Below are 22,426 nucleotides of genomic sequence, written 5' to 3' on the forward strand. Positions count from 1 at the left end.
TCTCTGATAACGCATCACTGTTGCGATGGTTCAAAGTCAGATGATGACCCTCCTGCTATAAATAAGGTAACTGGGATGAGTGCAACAACAAAACAGAGGCTCAGTGAATGCAAATGCACACACACACACACACACACACACATACACACACTGGAGACCAATTAAGGACAAAGGATTTTCAGCCACCGATGACTTTCAATGAGGTTCTGTCGACACTATAAAGCTAACAAACCGCAAATGTGCTGCTCAGGCAACAAACTGTCTTCTTTAATCTAAAGAGGTCGGTTCACCCAAAGTATTCAGCCGTGCAGAGATTCCTGTACCTCCAAACCAGTAATAGAGGTGGAAGTTATGAATCACTTTTGTTGATTCAAATTGTTTTGTTCAGTTCAGCTCCTGAGCTAAATGGACGTCCCATATGTACCGTTCATACGGCTGCGGTTCGGTCTGTCGCTGGTTTAAGCTGTCACGCGACGGGTCTCATGCAAGAACATTTTCATACTCTTCTCCTACAACTCTGTTCCAAATCACGTTCAACAAACTCTCTTAACTGCTCAAACTTGTCGTAAATCGCTCGTTTCAGCCTGATGAACGTCACCTGTTCATGAGGAGGTGAACGTTCCTGAGATTTCATCATTAGCATCATCAGCAGCCCTAAAATTGCTATATCAATCAATCAATCAATCAATTTTTATTTATATAGCGCTACTTATAGCAGCACTTGGCGACAGCGTTAAGGAAAAACTCCCCTTTAACGGGTAGAAACCTCAAGCAGAACCCGGCTCTTGGTGGGCGGCCATCTGCTTTGACCAGTTGGGTTGAGAGAGAGAAAGAGAGAGGGAAAGGGGGGGGGGGGGGGGGGGGGGGGACAGAATAACAACAATCATAAGAATAACAATAAGTAGCAATAGCCGGGGAAGGATGCCAACAGGACAGCGAGGGCTCGGCCTGCATCCCGGGGTTTCCTGCAAGATGAGAAAGCACAAAAAACTCTGGGGAAGAAGCCAAGTTAGTGACATGCATTGATGTTACATGAATGCATACAGATGGAGAGGAGGAGGTGCATCATGGGAAGTCCCCCAGCAGTATAGGCCTATAGCAGTCTCATTGAAATCAAGATCTGTGTTTAAGAGAGAACCACATGACCAGCACTCACACACAAAGACATATATATAAAGTCAGAAAAATCAAGCAACAAGTAGAATGAATAAAAACAGTTACAAGAATCATAAAACACACATAATAAGCTTCAAAAGAGAATAAAAGAGCTTGAGCTGGGAGTTACTAATGATGCCGACTTAAATTTTAATTCACACATTAGCGAAATCACCAAAAACATCCTTCAGTCACTTCAGAAATATCTCGAAAATCCAAAAGATTCAGAAACTCTTGTCCATACGCCTTTGACTGGTCCTGTATATATACTGGTCCTGTATATATACTGGTACTGTATATATACTGGTCCTGTATATATACTGGTACTGTATATATACTGGTACTATATATATACACTGGTCTGTATATATATTGGTATTGTATATAAACTGGTACTGTATATATACTGGTCCTGTATATAGTCCTGTATATATACTGGTATTATATATATATATACTGGTATTGTATATGTACTGGTTCTGTATATATACTGCTACTGCATATATATACTGGTATTCTTTATATACTGGTCCTGTATATATACTGGTACTGTTTATATACTGGTCCTGTATATATACTGGTATTCTATATATACTGGTCCTGTATATATACTGGTACTGTATATATACTGGTACTGTATATATATGCCATAAATTCTACTTTAACAAAGCTTCTACGTGTTCAGTTTTTGTTGACATTGTCAGAAAGGTGATAATTCTACTTTATGTTTATTATTGAGGTGGTGGTGGTGTACTGGAGTGCATTATATTGAAAAGTGCTCCTCCTCATGCATGTAAATGAGGTGAAAATTGTTTGATAGCCAAATCAAAAAGGGTTGTTCATGTTATGTGTTTACATCACCATAATTAGTGCGATACTCTGTCCAATTCAGTTTAAATAACTTACATCAAAAGCGACACTATAGAGCAGAGCCGCAACACCAGCAAACATTTTTCAGTGTCTTTAGAAGATTAGTGTGTGTGTGTGTGTGTGTGTGTGTGTCAACATCTGCTGTTGAGTAGCTGCCTAAATAACTGCAAGCTGTGAAACTGAAATGAGTTTCTTGATGATGGCGGTTTGACACACTGCACTAATGCAGGTATATCCAGAAACAAAAAGAAAGGTTATTTATTTTCTGTCTAAAAATGAAAAAAAAAAACAAAACCCAGCAAAAACAGGAAAGCGGTTGTCGTTGTTGTTGACAACAACCAGAGGATATTTTCCCCCTCTGACTTATTTCCTGCTTGATAAAAACAACAGCAGCGTTGCTCCTTTGGCCTGCGTGGTTTTCGCTTAGAGGAGTGTGTAAATGACACTCAAATGTAGATTAGTGTGAGGCTGCACCATGAGCGGTTTCTCAGCTGGAGTGTATGTTTGGCTGCTGGTTGTGAGGGTGGACACTGAAGTATGTGAATGTGTGTGTGTTTGTGTGTGTGTGTGTGTGTGTAAATGCTGGTCTGTGCTGTTTTTGAACTAAGCTGCTGGAGATGGCATTTTAGCATGCACGGCAGAGCGGTTTGCCTGTCTATGCATTTCCACTTTCCTCCTCCTCCTCCTCCTCCTCCCTATCCTCCTCTTCGCTCAGCTCCTGTCATGCTTAACTGCCCTGTCTCCCCACTACACTGTCTTATTGTGTGTGTGTGTGTGTGTGTGTGTGTGTGTGTGTGTGTGTGTGCCTGCAAGTGAAAAGTGGAGGTAGCTTTGGCTGTGCAGGCTAGATAACCCCACTCCTGATAAGACTAGCAGGACAGTGACAGAACCACCCAGAGCTGGACTCCCAGGGCCTTTTTTTTCCACTTTTCCTTTCCTGCCAGTTGAAATGATTCACCCCCTTGTTTTCCACTCTTTTCAGATAAAGCAGTCCCCACAGCCGGCGCCCCGTCCACCCAGCCTCCAGTGGTGACACCGGGGAGCACAAAGGAAGGCAACCCCAAAGGCAGAAGCTCCAGCGCCGTGGCCGGAGGTTTGCTACAGTCAGTGTTGGCTCAAAAGGGACGACTCGTCTCCCAGAAAGGGGACATCCTCCCATCCGCTCTGCCCCAGAACCTGCTCCCTCTTCTGGGCAGAGGACTCAGCGTCAGCTCCCTCCCTGGAAGTCATTCCCTGGAGCATCAAAGCGGGGGATTACTGAGGAGGGTAAAACCCCCGGCATCCGCTGCAGTGTCAGGCCGAGGCAGCGATCCAACTGAGCCTCCTCCCACAGACACACACTCCCAGATGCCTCACACACAGACACACACACCTGAGCAGGAGGCTGAGAGCACCACTGTGGGCACGATGCAGGATGTAGACACAGAGACAGGAACACCTTCATCAGGTATGAGTAGTATGCACACAGCGGTGGAACATAACTAAGCACATTTACTCAAGTACTGCACTTAAGTACAATTTGAGGCACTCATACTTACTTTATATCTGCTACATTACAGAGATTAATATTGCAGTTTCCAGCCATGGTGGCTGCCCGACAGATGTTAATGTCGACCGGTCCGCCACGTTGGTCCAGACTGAAATAAATCAACAACTATTAACAATTGATCTTTCGGTTGTTTGCTCCATAAAATGTCAGAAAATGAGATCACTGTCTCCCAAAGCCCAAGATGACGTCCTCAAATGTCTTCTTTTGTCCCGACCCACAGTCCACAACCCAAATATATGTTCAGTTCACTGTCATAGACGACTAAAGAAATCAGAGAATATTCACATCTGAGAAGCTGGAACCAGAGAATTTGTCTTTATTTTTTTCTTAAAGAATGACTCCAAATGATTAATCAATCATCAAAATGCCTTATCGCCGCCATCATCAGCTCAAAATTCAAATTTTTGCGGTACTTTGGTTCACTGTTTGACCGAATACCTGCAAAACTTTAATGTTTCACAAAATACGTACATTTCCAGTGACAGCGCCCTCTAGTGGCCCAAGTGATTATCTGGAAATTGGGATGACGACAAAGTTCACGTAGATCAGTGTTTGTTTCCCGTTTCCAACCACAAGTCAACATTGTCTTTTAAAAACCACGACAACAATCGTCTGGTAACCTAAACATAAAGTTAAAACCCAAACCATGATCCTTAGAACCTTAGCAACAACCTTAGCAACCAAGACAACAGACCGACATCAACTCGTCAGCAAGGTAGAAAAAAAACATTGTAAATGAAGCCTTCAGAGCAAGTTGAAGCCCTGACTTTTGACTTGCAGGCAACATTTCTACATACGTTCATCTCAAATTTTGCAACTTTGACATCATAACAGTGTAAAAATAACAGAAAATCACAAAAAGCATGAAATGTTCCCTTTATTATCAGCGAAATGCACCTAAAGCATCAAAAGTAAATGTGCTCATTCTGCAGAGAAGTTGCCCCTGTGAGTGTTATATTACAAATATTTTATTATTTGGGTTATTATGAATGATGCATCAATATGTAAGCAGAATGTTGTATTAGGCTGCGATGGAGCAGGTTTTAATTAATTTATATACTGCTGGCTAGTTCAGTCTATAACGATGCATCATATTTTATAAGATGCTCATGTTTGTTTGTTAAATCTTAATCTGCAATCAAGTAACCAGTAATTTCAGCTGTTAAATAAATGTAGTGGAATTAAAAGAACAATATTTCCTACTGAAGTCTAGTGAGGTATAAATATAAAGCGGCATAAGATTTAAAATACTCAATTAACGTTCTTCAAAATTGCACTTAAGTACAGTTCCTGAGTAATTGTACATATTTTTGCAGTGTAATTTTACTCCATGTACTTGATTAAAGAATCTGAATACTGATCTTAAAAACTCTTCAGAAGAAAACAGAGTGTGATTATTTATTTCACTGTTAACAGAAACCAGTTCTTGCCTTGCTGTGTTTCTGCTGTGTAGTCGTTCTGATCCCTGTAATTTCCGTCATTAATTATACACAGCAGGGATTTTCAGTGGGTTTCTCACATTAAAGGGATTACAAGACAGGCTTGAGAGAGAGAGAGAGAAAAAATAAATAAGGAGAAAAAAATAAATAAACTCCTCTGCTCTCTCCTCAGCTGTGTCGAGCTGTGTGGTGAATTTCTCCGACCCAGAGGGATACATAGACTCTTCTGATGACCCTCCTCTGCCTGATGGCACCATGTTACACTGCACCTACACGGTGACCGTGTACACCGGCTACGGCGTGGAGCTGCAGGTACGCCTCAGCTGCATGACAGTATCAAACACACACACAGCTGGACTGCAGTTAAAGCATCACTCACTGTGAGCAGAGTCACTGCTAATCCTGATGCACTAAGTTTGTTATTATTATTTTCTGTTTTGACCGTGTTGAGGCTTCTGATTCCCAGGTTGAACTCTGCCTCCTAGTGGCAGCTGATGGTACTGCTGCTGCTCACTAAGTCATGTTTCCATCACTTCAGAGGAAATTACATTGATTTACCATGACGTTTAACCTGACTTTCATCTTAAAGGACATATTTACAATGTTTCAAATGAACATTGACACATGTTTTTCTTGCTGTAATCATTCCTCCTGCTCATGCTGACCATTAGAAGATCCCTTCATAATGTACTTACAATGTAAATGACGGGAGACAAAATCCACAGTGTGCTAAAATGCATTTAATAGTTGCTGTGAAGCTTATATGAGGCTTTATATCAAGTGGATATCTGACACATTTACAGTCTTTATTGCATCAAATTCCCTCTTTATGTTTCCTCGGACAGTGAAAGACTTGAAAAACTGTGAATCATTAAAGATTCCCTCCACATATGTTGTAAGCTATATGAAAACAGTCTGCTTTTATTCATAATTTATGTTGGATATGGTTTAAAAAAAAAAAAAAAAGATCAGTTTACTAGTAAACAATTCTTCCTTCGTCCTTCTCTCTCATTTAAAAATGTAGAATCTATGTAAATATTGTTAAATTCAAAAGAGGTCTCCACTGGAGGCTTCAAGTTTCCACACCACATATGTATAAGTTGTAATTTTATGGTTTTTTTTGTCCCCAAAAGGGAGGCGAGTCCTGCAATGTGATTGTGTAAACAGATTTATGTCCCCACACCATGAGTAATACCTGGTACACAACACACACACACACACACATACACACACACACACACACACACACACAAAATCCAATTTCAGTTCACTGCAACTGGCAGTTTTATTGGTGCGGCAGAGGGATTTCAAACATTACCAGAGTCACTGACAATATCAATTCTGTTTCCCTCTAAAATGAGACAACAACCACACATTTTGGAGTCTCGAGTTATTTCCTGCTTGAAACCAAGAGTTAATGTTGCTCTTATGCTAGGAAGAAGAATTCAACAACAGAACAATAAGTTGCTGTTCACACATCCTCATTTAAACGTCTGCCTAATAATTTACCTTTATTGTGAAGCTCCGTTTCCATAGTTTAGTGTTGTGTGTGTATCCGTTGTTGTCCAAAAACCATTAAAAACACATCAGTGAGTCACATCGCTGCACTGGGTGACATGTTTACAGCTTCGCTAGCTTGTTGTGCTACATCTCACAACCTCTTGACTTTGCACTTAAGTTCTTTAGGATGTATAATGTAGTACAAAGTCAAGAGGTTGTGATATGTAGCACAACAAGCTAGAGTACCTCTGTTAAGAAAACCTGCATTCCTGCACATGCTCAGTGGCGTCTGCTTTACACAGAACTACTCTCCTGGGAGTGAAAACATGATCGCTGTTATTTATCTTCTGGAGCCGTTTCTGAACAAACATATCGTCACCTTCCTAAAATAATGGCCTAAGTTATTATTTCAGGTTTCTCAGAAAACACAAAAAAAAATCATCATGGTGTTCACAAGCTGCCTCTAAATACAGCACAACAGGCTACTATAATACCGGTCAAACGATGTTATGATTACTAATATTATGTTCAAATGAGATTTTCATTAAATGAAAACACAAAAGTAAAGAGGATCCTTTGTCATTTTTTAGTTAGAAACATAATTTTTAGCTGTTAGATTATAATACGGTATTCAAATCTTTCTTAATTAGATCATGTAATGTGGAAAAAATGAGACAAAAACTGATTAAATATTGTTTAAAAGGCAGAAAAGAGTTAACAGAAAGCCGATCACTTGCACTTGACTTAGCTATTTAGCTGACTAAAATGCTGAATTACAAGACTGAATAAAAAGACTAAATAACTGCGCAATATGACGATTTAGTCACACTCCTGACGTAGGCCGTTATACTACAGGGGCAGAATCGCGTGATCTGTTCAACTGAGGATGTAGGTGATTTTACCAGAGGTGGCATCATGAGGAGATGATTTAGGCAAAAAATGACTTAAGCCGTTATTTTAGGAAGGTGACGATATTAAAAATATTTTGTCTCAGTCAGCGGACAGAATAATTTTTTTAATCCAAATAGTTAGAAGAATCCTTGCAAGTGTTTTTAAACGACCTTGTGGGTTTTTCAGTCATTGCTGGTTAATTATCTTTTAGAGAAATTGACCTGAATGTATGTTGATACATGAGAGGAACAAACTGGGACTACATGTCATCCTGCTGATAGGTGCATCAGACCAGAAAACACTTCTAATGTATGTGATGTTCTTGAGTTATGTTTGATTTGATTTACTGAACAGGACAGTGTGCAGTTTTAAAAACATTAAAGATGCACCAGAGTTAGCTTGAAGCTAATTTTCCATCTGTAGTCCATTACAATCAAAACATACAACAGCACAACAACAAACAGTACAAAGCAAAAAAAAAAAAACCCACAAAGAAGACACCATACAAAATACAAAGCTACACACAACAGCACATCACATACACCCACAATGTCAATTAAAAATTAATAATGTATCACAGCTTTTTCTGAAGAAACAAAGCAATAAGGGGACTAATTATTCGGAAATTCAGTAAAATCAGGAGCGTTTTTTCTCTCGTCTTGTAACTCATCCATGGTCATCCGTCATGTGTGTTCAGGTGAAGAGCGTGAACCTGTCGGAGGGCGAGCAGCTGTCTATCAGGGGCGTAGATGCACGAGGTTCTCTGGTGGTCCTGGCCAACCAGACCTTGCTGGTTGAAGGTCAAGTGATCCGCAGTCCCACCAACACTCTGTCCGTCTACTACTGCTCTACGCTGGAGGGAAACATGGGCATCTTCCAGCTGCACTATCAGAGTGAGTCCACGTGCACAGACACCAGCGAGCGTACACGAACATGTCAGATATGAATATGTATACGTATAAACATGCTGTACACAGGAATCCTTCAGAAGGTCCGAAGGGGGCTGTTTGTACACTCTATACATGCTAATTGCATAATCAAAAAATCTTCTCATCTAATCACTTAGCATGGTGATTGAATCTGTCGTGTGAATTAGCTGATTAGAGCTTTGATTAATTGGCTCTCATCTCATTAGGAGGCTGAGAATATGGGAGTTTGTATAGAGTGTGTGTGTGTTGTGTGTGTTGTGTTGTGTGTGTGTTTGGCTGTCCCAGCCCATAATGGATATGACAAGAACTGGAAAGGATGAAGCATCAGAGTGTTAAGACCCACCTGTGCCATTAATCACAGCCATCTAATCCTTTTACATCACCAGTTAGGAGAATAAAACACGACTAATAATGAGATTAAAATGTCTTACGGCCAAGATGAGGCGTAAAAATACAGCGTTAAGACAATAAAAACAACACAGATAACATAAATATGCTTGAAATATTGTCATTATTAAGATTGTTCAATTAAAGTATAACTATGGATATTTGATTTCTCAAACGATCTTTCAAATAGATAAGAAATAATTTCCAAATCCTTCAAAAACGACTGAAATTCAATAATCATTTCACAGTCACAGTGAAATAAATGTAATAACAGGCCAGATGATGGTATCAGAATAACAAGATCACATAATAATTATAAATAATACAAATAACTTGTATGTTCTTGGCTGCAAACAGAAAGTTTGAAGGTCATTTGCTTCCACTCTTGAATACATATTCAAAGAAATAACCTTTTTTTTTTTAAAACTTCAACCTCATTAAAACCATTTTAATAATGAATAAGAAACAGTGTTTTAATACGACTGAACACATACATCATTCTGCACAGTGAAGCTCAAACTGAACCGACGGAACAAGAAGAAAAAACACATTTTTGAGTCGAGTCCAGAATTAAACTTTTCATTTTTTTGTGTTATTTTCCATGTCTTTAAATGCTGTAATGCCTTTTAAATTATTCTCATGTATTTTGCAAACATTCGCTGTAGCAGTAATGATAGTATGGAGTCATATTTACTGTAGAAGTAACAGCTGAAGTATCATTACAGTAGTTGTTATTATAATAGAAGCAGTATTTACAGAAAAAAATAGTAATAACAGCAGTAATAGTAACACAAACAGCATGTTATTGGTTATGTGTTTGACTCTTACATGCTGGAAACCACTTAGAGTGATCACATCAATCTTTTTTCTTTTTCTTAATTTCTCACACAGATTAACATCTAATTGACATTTATATATTTATTACATGAATATAAAGAAATGAAACAAGCAGCTTCAGCAGCTGTTTAAACGCTCGTTTCGTCCCTCCTGCATCTCGTCGGCTTGTTTTTGTCAGTTTGTCATGAGCTTCGAGGAGATGACGTGTTTCATCGATAGGAAATTACTTTTTCCTTTTTTTTTCCATCATGATTTCAATGTGTATCCAGCTGCGGCTTCAGGTAACCAGCCGGAAGCAGACGAGTTACCACGAGGAAATAATGGTGCCGCAGCCGCTGAGTACATATCATACGTGTATCATAGGAGTAAAGTAAAAACAAATAGAATGATCGTACTTTTATAATTTTTTTCCATATGTTATCATGTATGAAAAGACCCAAAATGAAAACTGTAAGCGAACTACTTGATTACTATAAGTAAATTATTTAAACAGCATTTGTATAGGAATGAGTCTGTCTCAGGCTTTTTGATCCATAAAAGCAGTTGATCACTGTAAACGTCCTAAATAATAATAATAATAATAATAATATAATATAGAATAATTTCACAGTCACAGTGAAATAAATGTAATAACTGGCCAGATGGTATCAGAATAACAAGATCACATAATAATTATAAATAATACAAATAACTTGGCTGCAAACAGAAAGTTTGAAGGTCATTCGCTTCCACTCTTGAATACATATTCAAAGAAATAACCTTTTTATTTTAAAACTTCAACCTCATTAAAACCATTTTAATAATGAATAAGAAAGAAGTGTTTTAATACGACTGAACACATACATCATTCTGCACAGCGAAGCTCAAACTGAACTGACGGAACAAGAAGAAAAAACACATTTTTGAGTCGAGTCCAGTTTGTGTTATTTTTCATGTCTTTAAATGCTGTAATGCCTTTTAAATTATTCTCATGTATTTTGCTGCTTTCTGCTTACTACTTACTGCTTTCACTGTAGCAGTAATGATAGTATAGAGTCATATTTACTGTAGAAGTAGCAGCTGAAGTATCATTAAAGTAGTTGTTATTATAGCGGAAGCAGTACTTACAGAAAAAATACTAATAACAGCAGTAATAGTAACACAAACAACGTGTTATTGGTTCTGTATTTGACTCTTATTCCTCCCTGCGTCCTCCTCTGTGTGTAGTCTTCAGGCTGAGCTGTTCCCTGCCGAAGAGGCCTCACTTTGGGGAGGTGTCGGTGCTGGACCTGCTGCCTGGAGGCACCGCCCGCTTTCACTGCCACATGGGCTACCACCTGCAGGGGGAGCCGCTGCTCACCTGCATCAACGCCTCCCTGCCGGTGTGGAGCGGCAAGGAGCCCAGCTGCAGGGGTCAGTGTTTATCGTTGATGGTGTCTTCTTTGGGTTTTTGGGTCTTTGTGACACCAGAAAATCTTGACCAGAATTGTGATGTGAATGAATGAGTTGATTTGATGTAAATGTCATTTATTTGGCAAAATAATCTCACCACAAGGTCCTCTCAGTTTTTATTCTGGAGCTTTTGATTGTATCACATGATCGTTCTCAGCAGATCTCCCAACTATCATGGAAAGGTTCAAATTAGTGCTGCAATTAAATTAATATGATGTATCATTTGGTCTATCAAATGTTAAAAAATGCTTATCACAGTTTTCCTAAACGAGGTAACGTATCGGCATTTATGCTTAAAAATGACTTAAACAGTTAATCAATTATGAAAATAGTTGCAGAATCATCTTTCAGTGATTGACTAATCAATTCATTGATAACCATTTCAGCCCTAGTTCATATTCTCTATTCCCCTGAACGCTTGAAGGACTTCTTGTTCATGTTGTAAAACGAACCTCAACATGTTGTTTTTGTTAGTTTTTATTCCCAAAATACAGTGAAAGTGAAAAATAAGAATAATATGTCAACTTAGAACAACTTTCATGACATATTACAATAATAAAAAGGACTTTACATAATAACATTTGATTGAATAAAAGTTGACTAAGTTGACTTCTTCTCTGCAGCTCTTTGTGGCGGCACAGTGAAGAACGCTACAGTGGGAAGAGTGCTGTCACCTTCTCCACACCACGGACCCAACGCCACACAGGACCGCTCCTGTTCCTGGTCCCTGGAGGCGCCCAAGGACCAGAGGCTGCACCTCCACCTGGAGAGACTGGCCCTGGGACCCACTGACAGGTCAGAGCGCACTTCTTTGAGCGTTTAAGACAGCGGTGAACGGTTTTCACTTTCTTTTTTATACTTTGATTTTGTTGGGTTTTCATACGGAGGCACCCTACTCACGCTGAACCACAGCTGGGGGTCGTCCACTAATTGGAAGATTGGCGGTTTGATCCCCGGTTCCTCCAGTCCGCATATCGAAGTGTCCTTGGGCAAGATACTGAACTGAACATTGCTCCCGGAGGCTGTGCCAGTGGTGTGTTAGTGTGTGTGTGAATGAGCATTAGAAACTCCTCCTGATGAGCATGTTGGCGCCTTGCATGGCGGCATCTGCCATCAGTGTGTGTGCATGGGTGAATGTTGGCTTGTTTTTAAAGATCTTTGAGTGGTCCGAGGACTAGGAAGGCGCTATATAAATGTAGCACATTTACCATTTCCATTCATATCTGGAAACAACATCATGTGACAGTCACACAAAATGAATAAAACATAGAACAAATAGTTGTTAAGACAGTACTCCTCTCCAGTTACTCCATATTTAAACTGTTAAGATACTTGTTGGGCATCTCACCTCATATTAATTATCCAATTCCTGTAAAAAATACTTACTCGAAAGCTGCTATTATCAATATTTTTATATTTACAAGAGATCAAATACTAAGTGTAATGTGTAAGTCGTTGCTCCTTGTGCTCCTCTGTGTTTTAGCATCTTTCAGCTCATTGTTTTGGTTTTACAGTCTGCAACTTTAAAATATTCCTCCAGTGTTTTAGCTCTGCTCTTGTATAACGTTGTCGGACTCATGATGGACAGTTTTTTTTTAAAAGAAGGATAAAAAATCAATGCAGCACAACAAGAGATGTCGTCTTTTTCCCCCACACATTCTTCTGCCTTGTCAAAATCTGGCACCTACATTACCCACAATGCAACTCTACTGCCAACAGTTCAGTTGAAGGTTTGGGTGTGTTATGCTAGTAGCGGCTAATGTAGCCTGGAGCTGTTAGCCTCCAGCAGAGATGAGGAGCTACAGAGGTCTGACTCCAAATGAATGATAATGTTGCTCCATAACTGCTGGATGTGGAAATAAGCAACTGTTTGCTAACAAGTTCAACACATCAACTTAAAAGCTGATGATGTGTCATTGTTGTGTTTATAGCTACTTTCTGTTGCTCTCAAACTGCAAAAAATTAGTAAATGCAGATTTAAGACTCAGGAAATATGTCATTTTTATCACTGAATACATTTCTTGAACAAGCGTCTTCATTGTCAGATCAGCTTTACACCAACTTCTTATTATAGATGTTTTTTTCTTGCTATAAGCAAAATGTTCTTCCTTGTTCTCTATTGGTACATCACGTCGTTTGGAGTGACATATCTCAGAAAGGCTTTAGTTTAGTGCAACTCCAGAAAACTTGTCTTTTCTTTCCAGGTTGCCACAGAGCCTCCAACAGCTGTCAACTGTCAACAACTGTCTGCTTTTGATCTGGGATTTTTATGAAGAACTCTCTTGAAGGTTTTCACTTTCACACACTCAGTCTTTCCAATCCCTGCAGGCTGGTGTTGTGGAGCGGCCTGGACGCCGGCTCTGTGGTGCTGTTCGACTCCGGTCGGGGTGGACAGATACCCTTCGAGGGAGTGATCAGCGAGGGTCCGGCTGTAAGGATCCAGTTCATCACCGATCAGCCCAACCACAACACGGGATTCAACATCCGCTATGAAGGTACAAATCCACCGTAGATATAATTGCACACAAATATAAAACACGTCGTTCTAGAATTACCACATAATCATGTAAACAAGCTCCTCCATTCCTGAGGAGATTGCAGGGCTCTGTGTTTCTGTTTACTTTGTGCAGTGCCAAGTCGATATTGGCTGAATTGTGAGGAAGTGCACCAGTTGTCCAATGTAATCTGAGCTTTCAGAGTTTTTGGCAACGTCAGATTGTAGAGGGATGGATAGATCTCTTCCAAAACATTTATCCTCATCAGTAAAGAGAAGAAGAACCATCATTGCAAGTGAAAAGAAGATTTATGAACAATGTCTGATTACATTTTTTTCAAAACAAATGCTATGAATCATTTTGGCATTACAGACTATAGATGAAAATGCATTTTGTAATAAATTGTTAAAGGACAGCTTCACAATTTTTCAATGTGTGTCTTAAAACAACAGTCAGGTGTCCATATGAACAGTGAAAGAGGTTTCTCGTACCGGCTATTAAAAGATCCCCTTCAAATGTGCTTTCAATGGAAGTGATGGAGGCCAAAATCCACATTTTGTACAAAAATGCATTTAAAAGTTGATGTGAAGCTTATATGAGGCTTCATCAGTCTGAGTTAGTCATATCAAGTGGATATCTGACACATTTACAGTCTTTTTAGCATCAAATTCCCTCTTTGTGTTTCCCTGTTGAGCTGCAGGTGGAAGTATAGTAACAAAAAGAGGAACTTTGGCACTAAAAAGACTGTAACGTTGAAAGATATCTACTTGACTTGACTCATTTGGACGCTGAAGCTTCATATTAGCTTCAGATAAACTTTTAAATACATTTTTTGCACAGAAGGAGGACTGTGGATTTTGTCCTCCATCACTTACAGCAAGAAAAACCCATTTTAATGTTCATTTAGGCTCCTGACTGAAAAACTGTGAGCTCGTCCTTTAAGTGTACTGATCTTTCTGTCTGTCCTCTCTCATTTTCCTCTGCAGCATTTGAGCGCGGCCACTGCTACGAGCCGTACCTCCAGAACGGAAACTTCACAACTTCTGACCCATTGTACGGGGTCGGAGCTGTGGTTCAGTTCACCTGTGACCCGGGTCACTCCCTAGAACAAGGCCCGCCTGTTATTGAGTGCATCAGTGCGAGGGATCCGTACTGGAATGACACAGAGCCGCTATGCAAAGGTAAAACTGAGGACAGGAAGCAGAGATAACGGGCCTCACGCTAGAGTGTTTTCATATTTTTATCTTAAACCTCTTACTTTTGTCTGTGAGGTTTGCTTGAAGTGTTCCCCCGAGTCGGATTCAGCAAACTCTCTTACCTTAAACTTGTCGTAAATTGCTCGTTTGAACATGATGAATAAGATGAGACAAGATATACGTTATTGTCCCCAAAGGGAAATTGTTCGCTGCATCACAAAGCATTTATCTCCAGACAGACTTAGCAGCATCCTTACAATCATTTATACATAAAATATGTATAAAAATCTAGAGTTCAGACATACAAACAGAGAAACCGCACACACAACAAGACCAAAAAATAATTTGCACTAATATTGCTCGTTGTACCAGGATATTCACCTTCAATATACCATCTGCATATTACATAAGGCTTCCTGTTCCGCTCCATTTGGAAGCAAGTTTCATTCACAGAAATGTTCCCCAAGAAGAACTTCACAATGCAGCAGTGTCATTAGAGGTATTAGGCATAAAAATGAAAAAATACTGCTACTGCTGTCAGCGCCGTAATTGCTGAACGGTATTGTGACAGAAATTAAAAAAAAGAAATGGTTTGGCATGAAGTCTTACTGAAGCCAGGTGTACACTGAATGGATAAAGCCCAATTTAATGTCTCTAAGTCCATAAACTTTTATAATTCTTATCTCAGACAGGTGTTTATCTGCCTGTGGGGAAATACATGACTATTTTTTCTTGAGAGGAAATTCTAAACATGAGAAAATTGTTGAATATTTTCATAAATCGCTTGTATGTGCCTCTTAAGAAGTAATCTGTTGGATCTTGCATGAAGCCCAATGCCACTTTCTGATGTATGTTTGATGCTTTGAGAGCTGCAATGTCATTAAAGGTAGTTATAGTTCAACATTTTGGGAAGCTTGCTACCACCGCTAAATATGGAGCTACAGCTAGCAGCGGGTTAGCTTAGCTTAGTTTAGCATAAAGACTAGAAACAACAGCTAGCCTAGCTCTGTCCATATATAACAAAATCCACCTACTAGCACCTCTAAAGCTCACTAATTAAAGTGTTATATCTTGTTTGTTTAATCCAAAGATGCTAAGCTAACCGGCTGCAAAGCTTCATATTTACCGTAGTGACAGGACAATGCTAACGGTATTCTCATCTTTAACTCTCGGCAAGAAAGCAAAGAAGTGTCTCTTTTTCCTCATTTCTTCAACCTGCCCTCCCTCTGTCTCTCTGCAGCACAGTGTGGAGGAGACCTAACTGGTCCAGGAGGAGTGATTCTGTCTCCAAACTGGCCAGAGTGGTACGGAGAGGGGGAGGACTGCAGCTGGAGGATACACGTCGGGGAGGACAAACGTGTGCTGCTCGACGTACAACTGTGAGAAAAACACCAACACACACAGACTCATTTACTTCAAAACTTCGATCCAAACTTTGGTCCAACAAAGAACCAGATGTTATCAGTATGCAGGGAGGCTCAGTGAGGGGCCCGGCACCTCGGCTGCCTGTTGATATTTCTGTATTCCTGCTCATACTGAACCATTAATTCAAAACTAGACAACATTAGAGAGCATGCTGACAAGACTACTGCTGCGGTTTTTATGAGGCTGTTGATATTTTTGCCCTCATCTTGATTCTGTGCTTTCACTGGCCTGTGCCAGAGCAAAACCAACGACTTTTACTGTGTCTCTGTGATGCTGCTGGATTGAATCTTTGATCTTGTGCATGTGAAGACTCCAGATTCATGTCTCAGAAAAAAACTGTATTTGTAGAAGTTTTTTCATTTGATTATAGCATCTTTTAAATTAATTCTGATGGCATACGTTTGTTTGTAGATAAATGAGAGAATCCCAGTTAAGATCGATGCAGTCTGTGTGTTTCTTATCATATAACATTAAGCCATTAATCAGTTTATCAGTCAAAGCAAACAGCTCATCAGCATATAAGTACAGATAACGAAATTACCACCAAACCACCAGTAAAGTCAAAATCAAAGAAAAAAAACATTCCCATCACATACACACATGGTTGAATCAGAACATTTGAAGCTATAAAAACAAGCAACAAACGAATGCAATTGACCATAAAGCACATTTGATCTAATGCAGCTAACATTATGAACATCACTCACTTTACATAGTGTCAATAACATTAACAAAAGGTCAGGTTGTTAATGGACGGGGTGTAAGAAACTAACTAAGTAAGTAAAGCTTTATTTATGTAGCACTTTTTAAGACACACAGTTACAAAGCGCTTCACAAATACATACACATGCAAAATTAAAACAAATAGATTAACAAAATAGTGTAATTTACAATATAGAATATGAAATGGCACAGAGAGAAACCGACCAAACTGAAATGAACCGAGACATGGGAACAGGAAGGGAGGTCTATAGATATAAATGGGTTTTTAGGAGCCGTTTAAAACAGATCTAATAGATTGTGGAGGATGATTCCACAGTGTTGGGGCTAAGACTGCAAATGCACCGTCACCTTTTGTTTCGCGATTTGTTCTGGGGATGAATACAAGGCAGAGATTGAGGATTGTAGAGGTCGAGAAGTGGAATGAGGAGGTCAGAGATGTAGCGAGGAGCGAAGTCATGGAGTGCTTTATGTGTAATCAGCAGGATCTTGTAGTTGATTCTGAATTATACAGGAAACCAATGGGGGGGGAAGCCAGAACAGGGGTAATAAGGGACGTACGGCTGGTTCTGGTTAGAAGTCTGGCTGCTTCATTTTGGACTAACTGTGAATGTTGTAGAGCAGACTGACTGAAGCAGGAGTTGAGAGAGTTATGGTACTCTAACTGGGAGAAAATGAATTTGTGGATTAATTGTTCAAGATCAGAAGGGGACAATATAGGTCTTATTTTTGCAATATTTCTTAATTGTTACTGGTGTGTTGCTCGTTAACTGTCTTTGCACTGCTTTATATTACTGTAAGAAACCGTTGAGGGATTGTCAGATGATTAGATGCATCCATTTTTCTATTTAACCCTGTCGATTGCAGAGAAACTCATCCATGCCTTTATCTCCTCAAGACTGGACTACTGCAATGTGCTCTTCACAGGGATCCCTGGCAGCAGCATCCAGAAGCTCCGGTGCATTCAGAACAGCGCTGCCAGGATCCTGATGAGAGCGTGAAAAAACAAATTATATAGCACCAATTCTGTTTTCATTGCACTGGCTCCCCTTCTCCCTACAAAGTCCTGCTACTTACATACAAATCCATCAACAGACATGCGCCTCCCTACCTACAGGAACTGATCATACCAAAAACCTCCACTCACAGCCTCAGATCTGCCAGCAGCTTGTTCCTGCGGGCTCCCAGCACTAAGCTCCACACCATGGGGGCCTAGTACTAAGCTGTGCACCATGGGGATGGAGCCTTCTGCTCTGCTGCACCACACTTGTGGAACAGCCTTGCCAACCATCTGAGGGCTGCACAGACCCTAGACTCTTTTCAAAAAGGCTTAAAAACTCTAATTCAGGGAGGCTTTTTCATTTTAACTCTAAATATTATATGTTTTTAATGCTGTAGCACTTTGAGATTCACTGCGAATGAAAAGTGCAGCACAAATTAAATGCATTATTACTACTATTATTAACTAAACTCCCTGCCAGCGCGAATCTAATTACTTGAAACCTAATTATAGGCTTTGGGGAAAAATCACATATTATATTTACAGATATTTCAATTTTCAAAACCTTGAAAACAGACGCCTCTGTGGTGTGGTGAAACAAACGTCTCTAGGGCAATTAAAACATGGCTGTGTTTACAGAATGTTAAACACTTGGCCTGTAGATGAATGCAGCATTTAGCCTTTGAGGTCATCTTGTCTCCCACGCAATTGGCTGTTGACATGACTGCACTCTGAGTCATCATAACTTGTCCTGAACTGATACTACTGGCTTTACTCCTCTCTCTGTCTGTTTCTTATCCCTGTCTGTTTTCTGAGCAACTGTTGTGATTTTTTCCCGTCAGGATTTTGACCACAACACAGTACTGAGACTGCTCTTGTAAAGGTCTTGAATGACATCCACATAAATACAGACAGTGGCGACATTTCAATCTTAGTATGATTAAATCTATTAGATTAGAACATCTTACTAAACAGACTGGAAATCTGGGTAGGACTACACATTTGGGAGTACAAAAATAGCATGTGGAGTTCCCCAAGGCTCTATTCTGGGGCATCTTCTGTCGATCTAGAACATACCAAATTTACATTTTACATTTTCATTTTGTCATTTGGCCGACTTTTTTTTTCAAAGTGACTTAACAAGGCAATCATGCATTAGAGAACAGTGACTCAAAGGAGCCGTGTCACAAATTTTCAAGTAGGCTAGCTAACTAAGTACAAGTTTTTTGTTTTGTTTTGTTTTGTTTTAAAGTAAGAAACAACTGGAAGTAAACAAGTGTATAAGAAATACTATAAATCATATTAAAAGACCGACTGGAAATCTGGGTAGGACTTTCTGGCTCAGTACCCACGACTACTTTGTGTTGATTGGTAACTACACATCTGAGTTTACAAAAATTACACGGAGTTCCACAAGGCTCCATTCTGGAGCGTTTTCTGTTCAGCATCTACATGCTCCTGCTAGCACATATTATTGAAATAAACAAAATATCTTACCATAATTATGCAGATGACAAACAGACCGGAAATCTGGGTAGGACTTTCTAGCTCATTGCTAAACTGGTTTGAATCCAATTTAAAGGACAGGGACTACTTTGTGTTGATTGCTAATTATGCGTGTGAGCGGACAAAAATGGAGTGTGGAATTCCCCAAGGCTCTATTCTGGGGCCTCTTCTTTTTGATATCTATGTGTTACCACTAGCTCAAAGTATGGAAAACAAAATATCTTACCATAATTATGTAGATGACACACAGATTTATATAAAGATATTATGAGATGACTGTGGTCCCACACAAGCACTGAGTAAGTGCATCAAACAAATGAAGGATTGGATGTGCCAAACTTTTCTCTAATTAAACAAAAATAAAACTGAAATAATTGTTTTTGCAGCCAAAGAATAATTAAAAGTCAGTGCTCAGCTTCAATTGCTAACATTAAAAAAACCATAAATCAATCACCTTGTCTAACCAGAATTTCGAAAAACGTGTCCATAAGTTTATCTTCAGTAGACTCGACTTTACAGGTCTCTCTGAAAACTCAATCAGACAGCTGCAGCTGATTCTGTCCTCAGTAAGAGAGTGGATCACATCAGCCCAGTTCTCAAACTTTACACTGGCTTCCTGTCTGTCAAAGAACTGACTTTAAAATACTACCATTGGTTTATAAAGCAATGAATGGCTTCCTGATCTGCTGCTACGTTATGAAGTGTCCAGTCCTCTTTAGATCATCTTGGACAGGAGAAGCAACATTCAGTTTTTATGCACCACACATCCAAAGAAACTCCCAGAAAACTTGAGGTCTGCTGCAACTCTCAGTTCTTTTAATTCAAGGCTGAAGACTTTTCTCTTTGCTGCTGCCTTTTACTAAAGTGTCTGCACAAAGTGTCTGCGTCTGCAAATAAACTTGCCTTGTCTTTCCCTATCTCCCTATCCTCAGACTGAACATCAGTGACAGTGACATGCTGACCATCACTGACGGCGATGAGGTCACGACACGTATCCTGGGGCGATATGTCGGAGGAAGCAGCCCCTTCAAGCTCTCCTCAACCACCCCTGACCTGACTGTCACCTTCCACTCCGATCCGGCGGGGCTCGTCTTCGGCAAGGGCGAAGGCTTCATCATCAACTACATGGGTGAGAGAGAGAGTTTAAGCCGATTCATTATCAAACTGCACAAACAAGGCTGTGAAAGCAAAGTGTGAATTAAATAAGTCTGGTGATGTGTTTTTCCAAAGCCTGATATAACCTTTTTGCCATGATACTCTACCTGTACAATCTAATGCAATCCAATACAGCTCTGCCATGAATTCTACTTTTATGAAGCTTATACATTTTCAGTTTTTGTCAACACTGTCAGAAAGGTGATAATTCTACTGGTGGTTTTGGTGAAAGGGGTTTCTAATATTTTACTAAGTGGTAACCTCCGGGGCTGAAAAATGAAGCCAATGCAGAAGTGCCAAAAACTGCAGTTCCTTGAATGGCCACTTGAGGCTCTAAAAGCGAGTCAATCCCCATAGACCCCCATGTTAAAATGCCCAACTTTACAGCAGAAATAAACATGTTTACAGCCTGGTACAAACAACGTTTCAGGTCTCTAAAGCTAATTTCTCCTTTCATGACAACTGTACGGGAGGTGAATTTTTTTATAACTCAGCCGTTTAAATTTTATTAAGCCGTAAAGTTATGCATAATGAAGGACATGGCTGCTTTGAGTGACAGGTCCGCCAGCAGTTAGGTGGCTTGTTTCAGCCATTCGGCCCGCCTCTTTGCCTATTTTTGATTGGCTGGGAGTTAGGCAGCGTCACATACTGCCAAGATGGCGACGGCTGGAGCGGCTCGCTTTTAGCTTCAAAACCGCTCTTCAGAAACCAACGGGTGACGTCACGGTAACAACGTCCATATTTTTATACAGTCTATGTATTTTACGCCTCTCATGTATGTAAATGTGGTGAACAAAATATTGGAAACACCTTTAAGGTTAATGCAGTCCAGTACAACACCACCAGAAGAAATGGAGGTCGGCAAAAACAAGATTTTCAGGGAGTGTTTAGTTACTATTTAATGGTTTAGTTTATGGAATTCATAACAAAACAGACTTTACAAAGTGTTCCGCATTAAAGGGTATTTCTGGTATTTTTCATTTTCTTTCTTCTTTTTTTTTGGACCACCCCTTGAGTTTGTTCAGTCAAACCCATTGCTGATCGTTTGCCACAGCATGCTTTGGCTGTCAATCACAGTCTGTCAATCTACACAGGAGTCTGACTGTTTACAAAAGTGAGAAACATGCCATTTAGCTTAACTGCGATCATTTACTGACAATAGAACATAGGAAAAGATAGGCCAGCGTATTTTGAATGAACCTGCTTGGCCCACTGTCTCCAGCCAAACTTTAAATGAGCTAAAAGTAGGATTGTACTGTCGTTCAAATGCCGAACTGATTTGCAAGTCAGCTTTAGCCAACTTTGCCAGCCTAACGTTAGCTCGCTGATAACGAACAGCGGACAGGATTTGGCTGTAGAGATGGGACGTTCGCAAAGGAGCCGAATCAGAGCCGGGCTATTAACAGGACTGCCAACTCTCACGCAATCGACACTTTTCACACGCTCTCACGCCACATGTTCCATTTTCTCATGCAGTCAAAAACAAACTCATAACGTAATATACTATTCTTGATGCATTCTTGGTTTTCATAGCACCCTCAGTCCTCACAGACCCTCAGGTGGCTGTTTCTTGATTTAAGCTAAGAGGTTAGGTCGTATAGAAATGCAGGAAATTTGTTTTAAATTAGGACCCCCAGACCTTCCTGCCAATTATTTATCTTTCCACGTTTTCTCCCCCATGTTAAAGCATAACGAGGCACCTGGTACGACACCCATTCTGGCCCGACATTGTTCTGTTAATAGCAGTGTATGTGTGTGGGGTAGCATAAGCACAGTTTATGTGTTAAGCAAATGTTATACATCACCTTTGGTACCATAAATACTCATTAGCACGCCAAATGTGTATTAATCCGCATTAGAGTCCAGTTTTCAAAGATTTATGGTATAAGGAAGTTGTTGAGAGACTGACTTGTTGACAGTGAGAAAAATATAGAATAACAC

General features: G+C 39.9%; 1 protein-coding gene across 2 annotated transcripts in view; it reads left to right on the plus strand.

Annotated features, from left to right (window-relative positions):
• The first annotated feature begins 3,252 nt into the window (after positions 1-3,252).
• Positions 3,253-22,426, plus strand: part of LOC137170621 (seizure 6-like protein) — a 36,251-nt gene continuing 17,077 nt past the window's right edge. For both annotated transcript variants that reach the window (XM_067574126.1, XM_067574127.1), the window contains exons 1-9: positions 3,253-3,472; positions 5,186-5,325; positions 8,102-8,297; positions 10,764-10,949; positions 11,612-11,783; positions 13,317-13,483; positions 14,470-14,664; positions 15,920-16,058; positions 20,263-20,459. In XM_067574126.1, the coding sequence (XP_067430227.1) occupies positions 3,373-3,472; positions 5,186-5,325; positions 8,102-8,297; positions 10,764-10,949; positions 11,612-11,783; positions 13,317-13,483; positions 14,470-14,664; positions 15,920-16,058; positions 20,263-20,459 (1,492 nt within the window). In that variant the 5' untranslated portion in view covers positions 3,253-3,372. The remainder of the gene's footprint in view (positions 3,473-5,185; positions 5,326-8,101; positions 8,298-10,763; positions 10,950-11,611; positions 11,784-13,316; positions 13,484-14,469; positions 14,665-15,919; positions 16,059-20,262; positions 20,460-22,426) is intronic.

This window comes from Thunnus thynnus, chromosome 19 (assembly GCF_963924715.1).
Source record: "Thunnus thynnus chromosome 19, fThuThy2.1, whole genome shotgun sequence".
Classification (NCBI taxonomy): domain Eukaryota; kingdom Metazoa; phylum Chordata; class Actinopteri; order Scombriformes; family Scombridae; genus Thunnus; species Thunnus thynnus.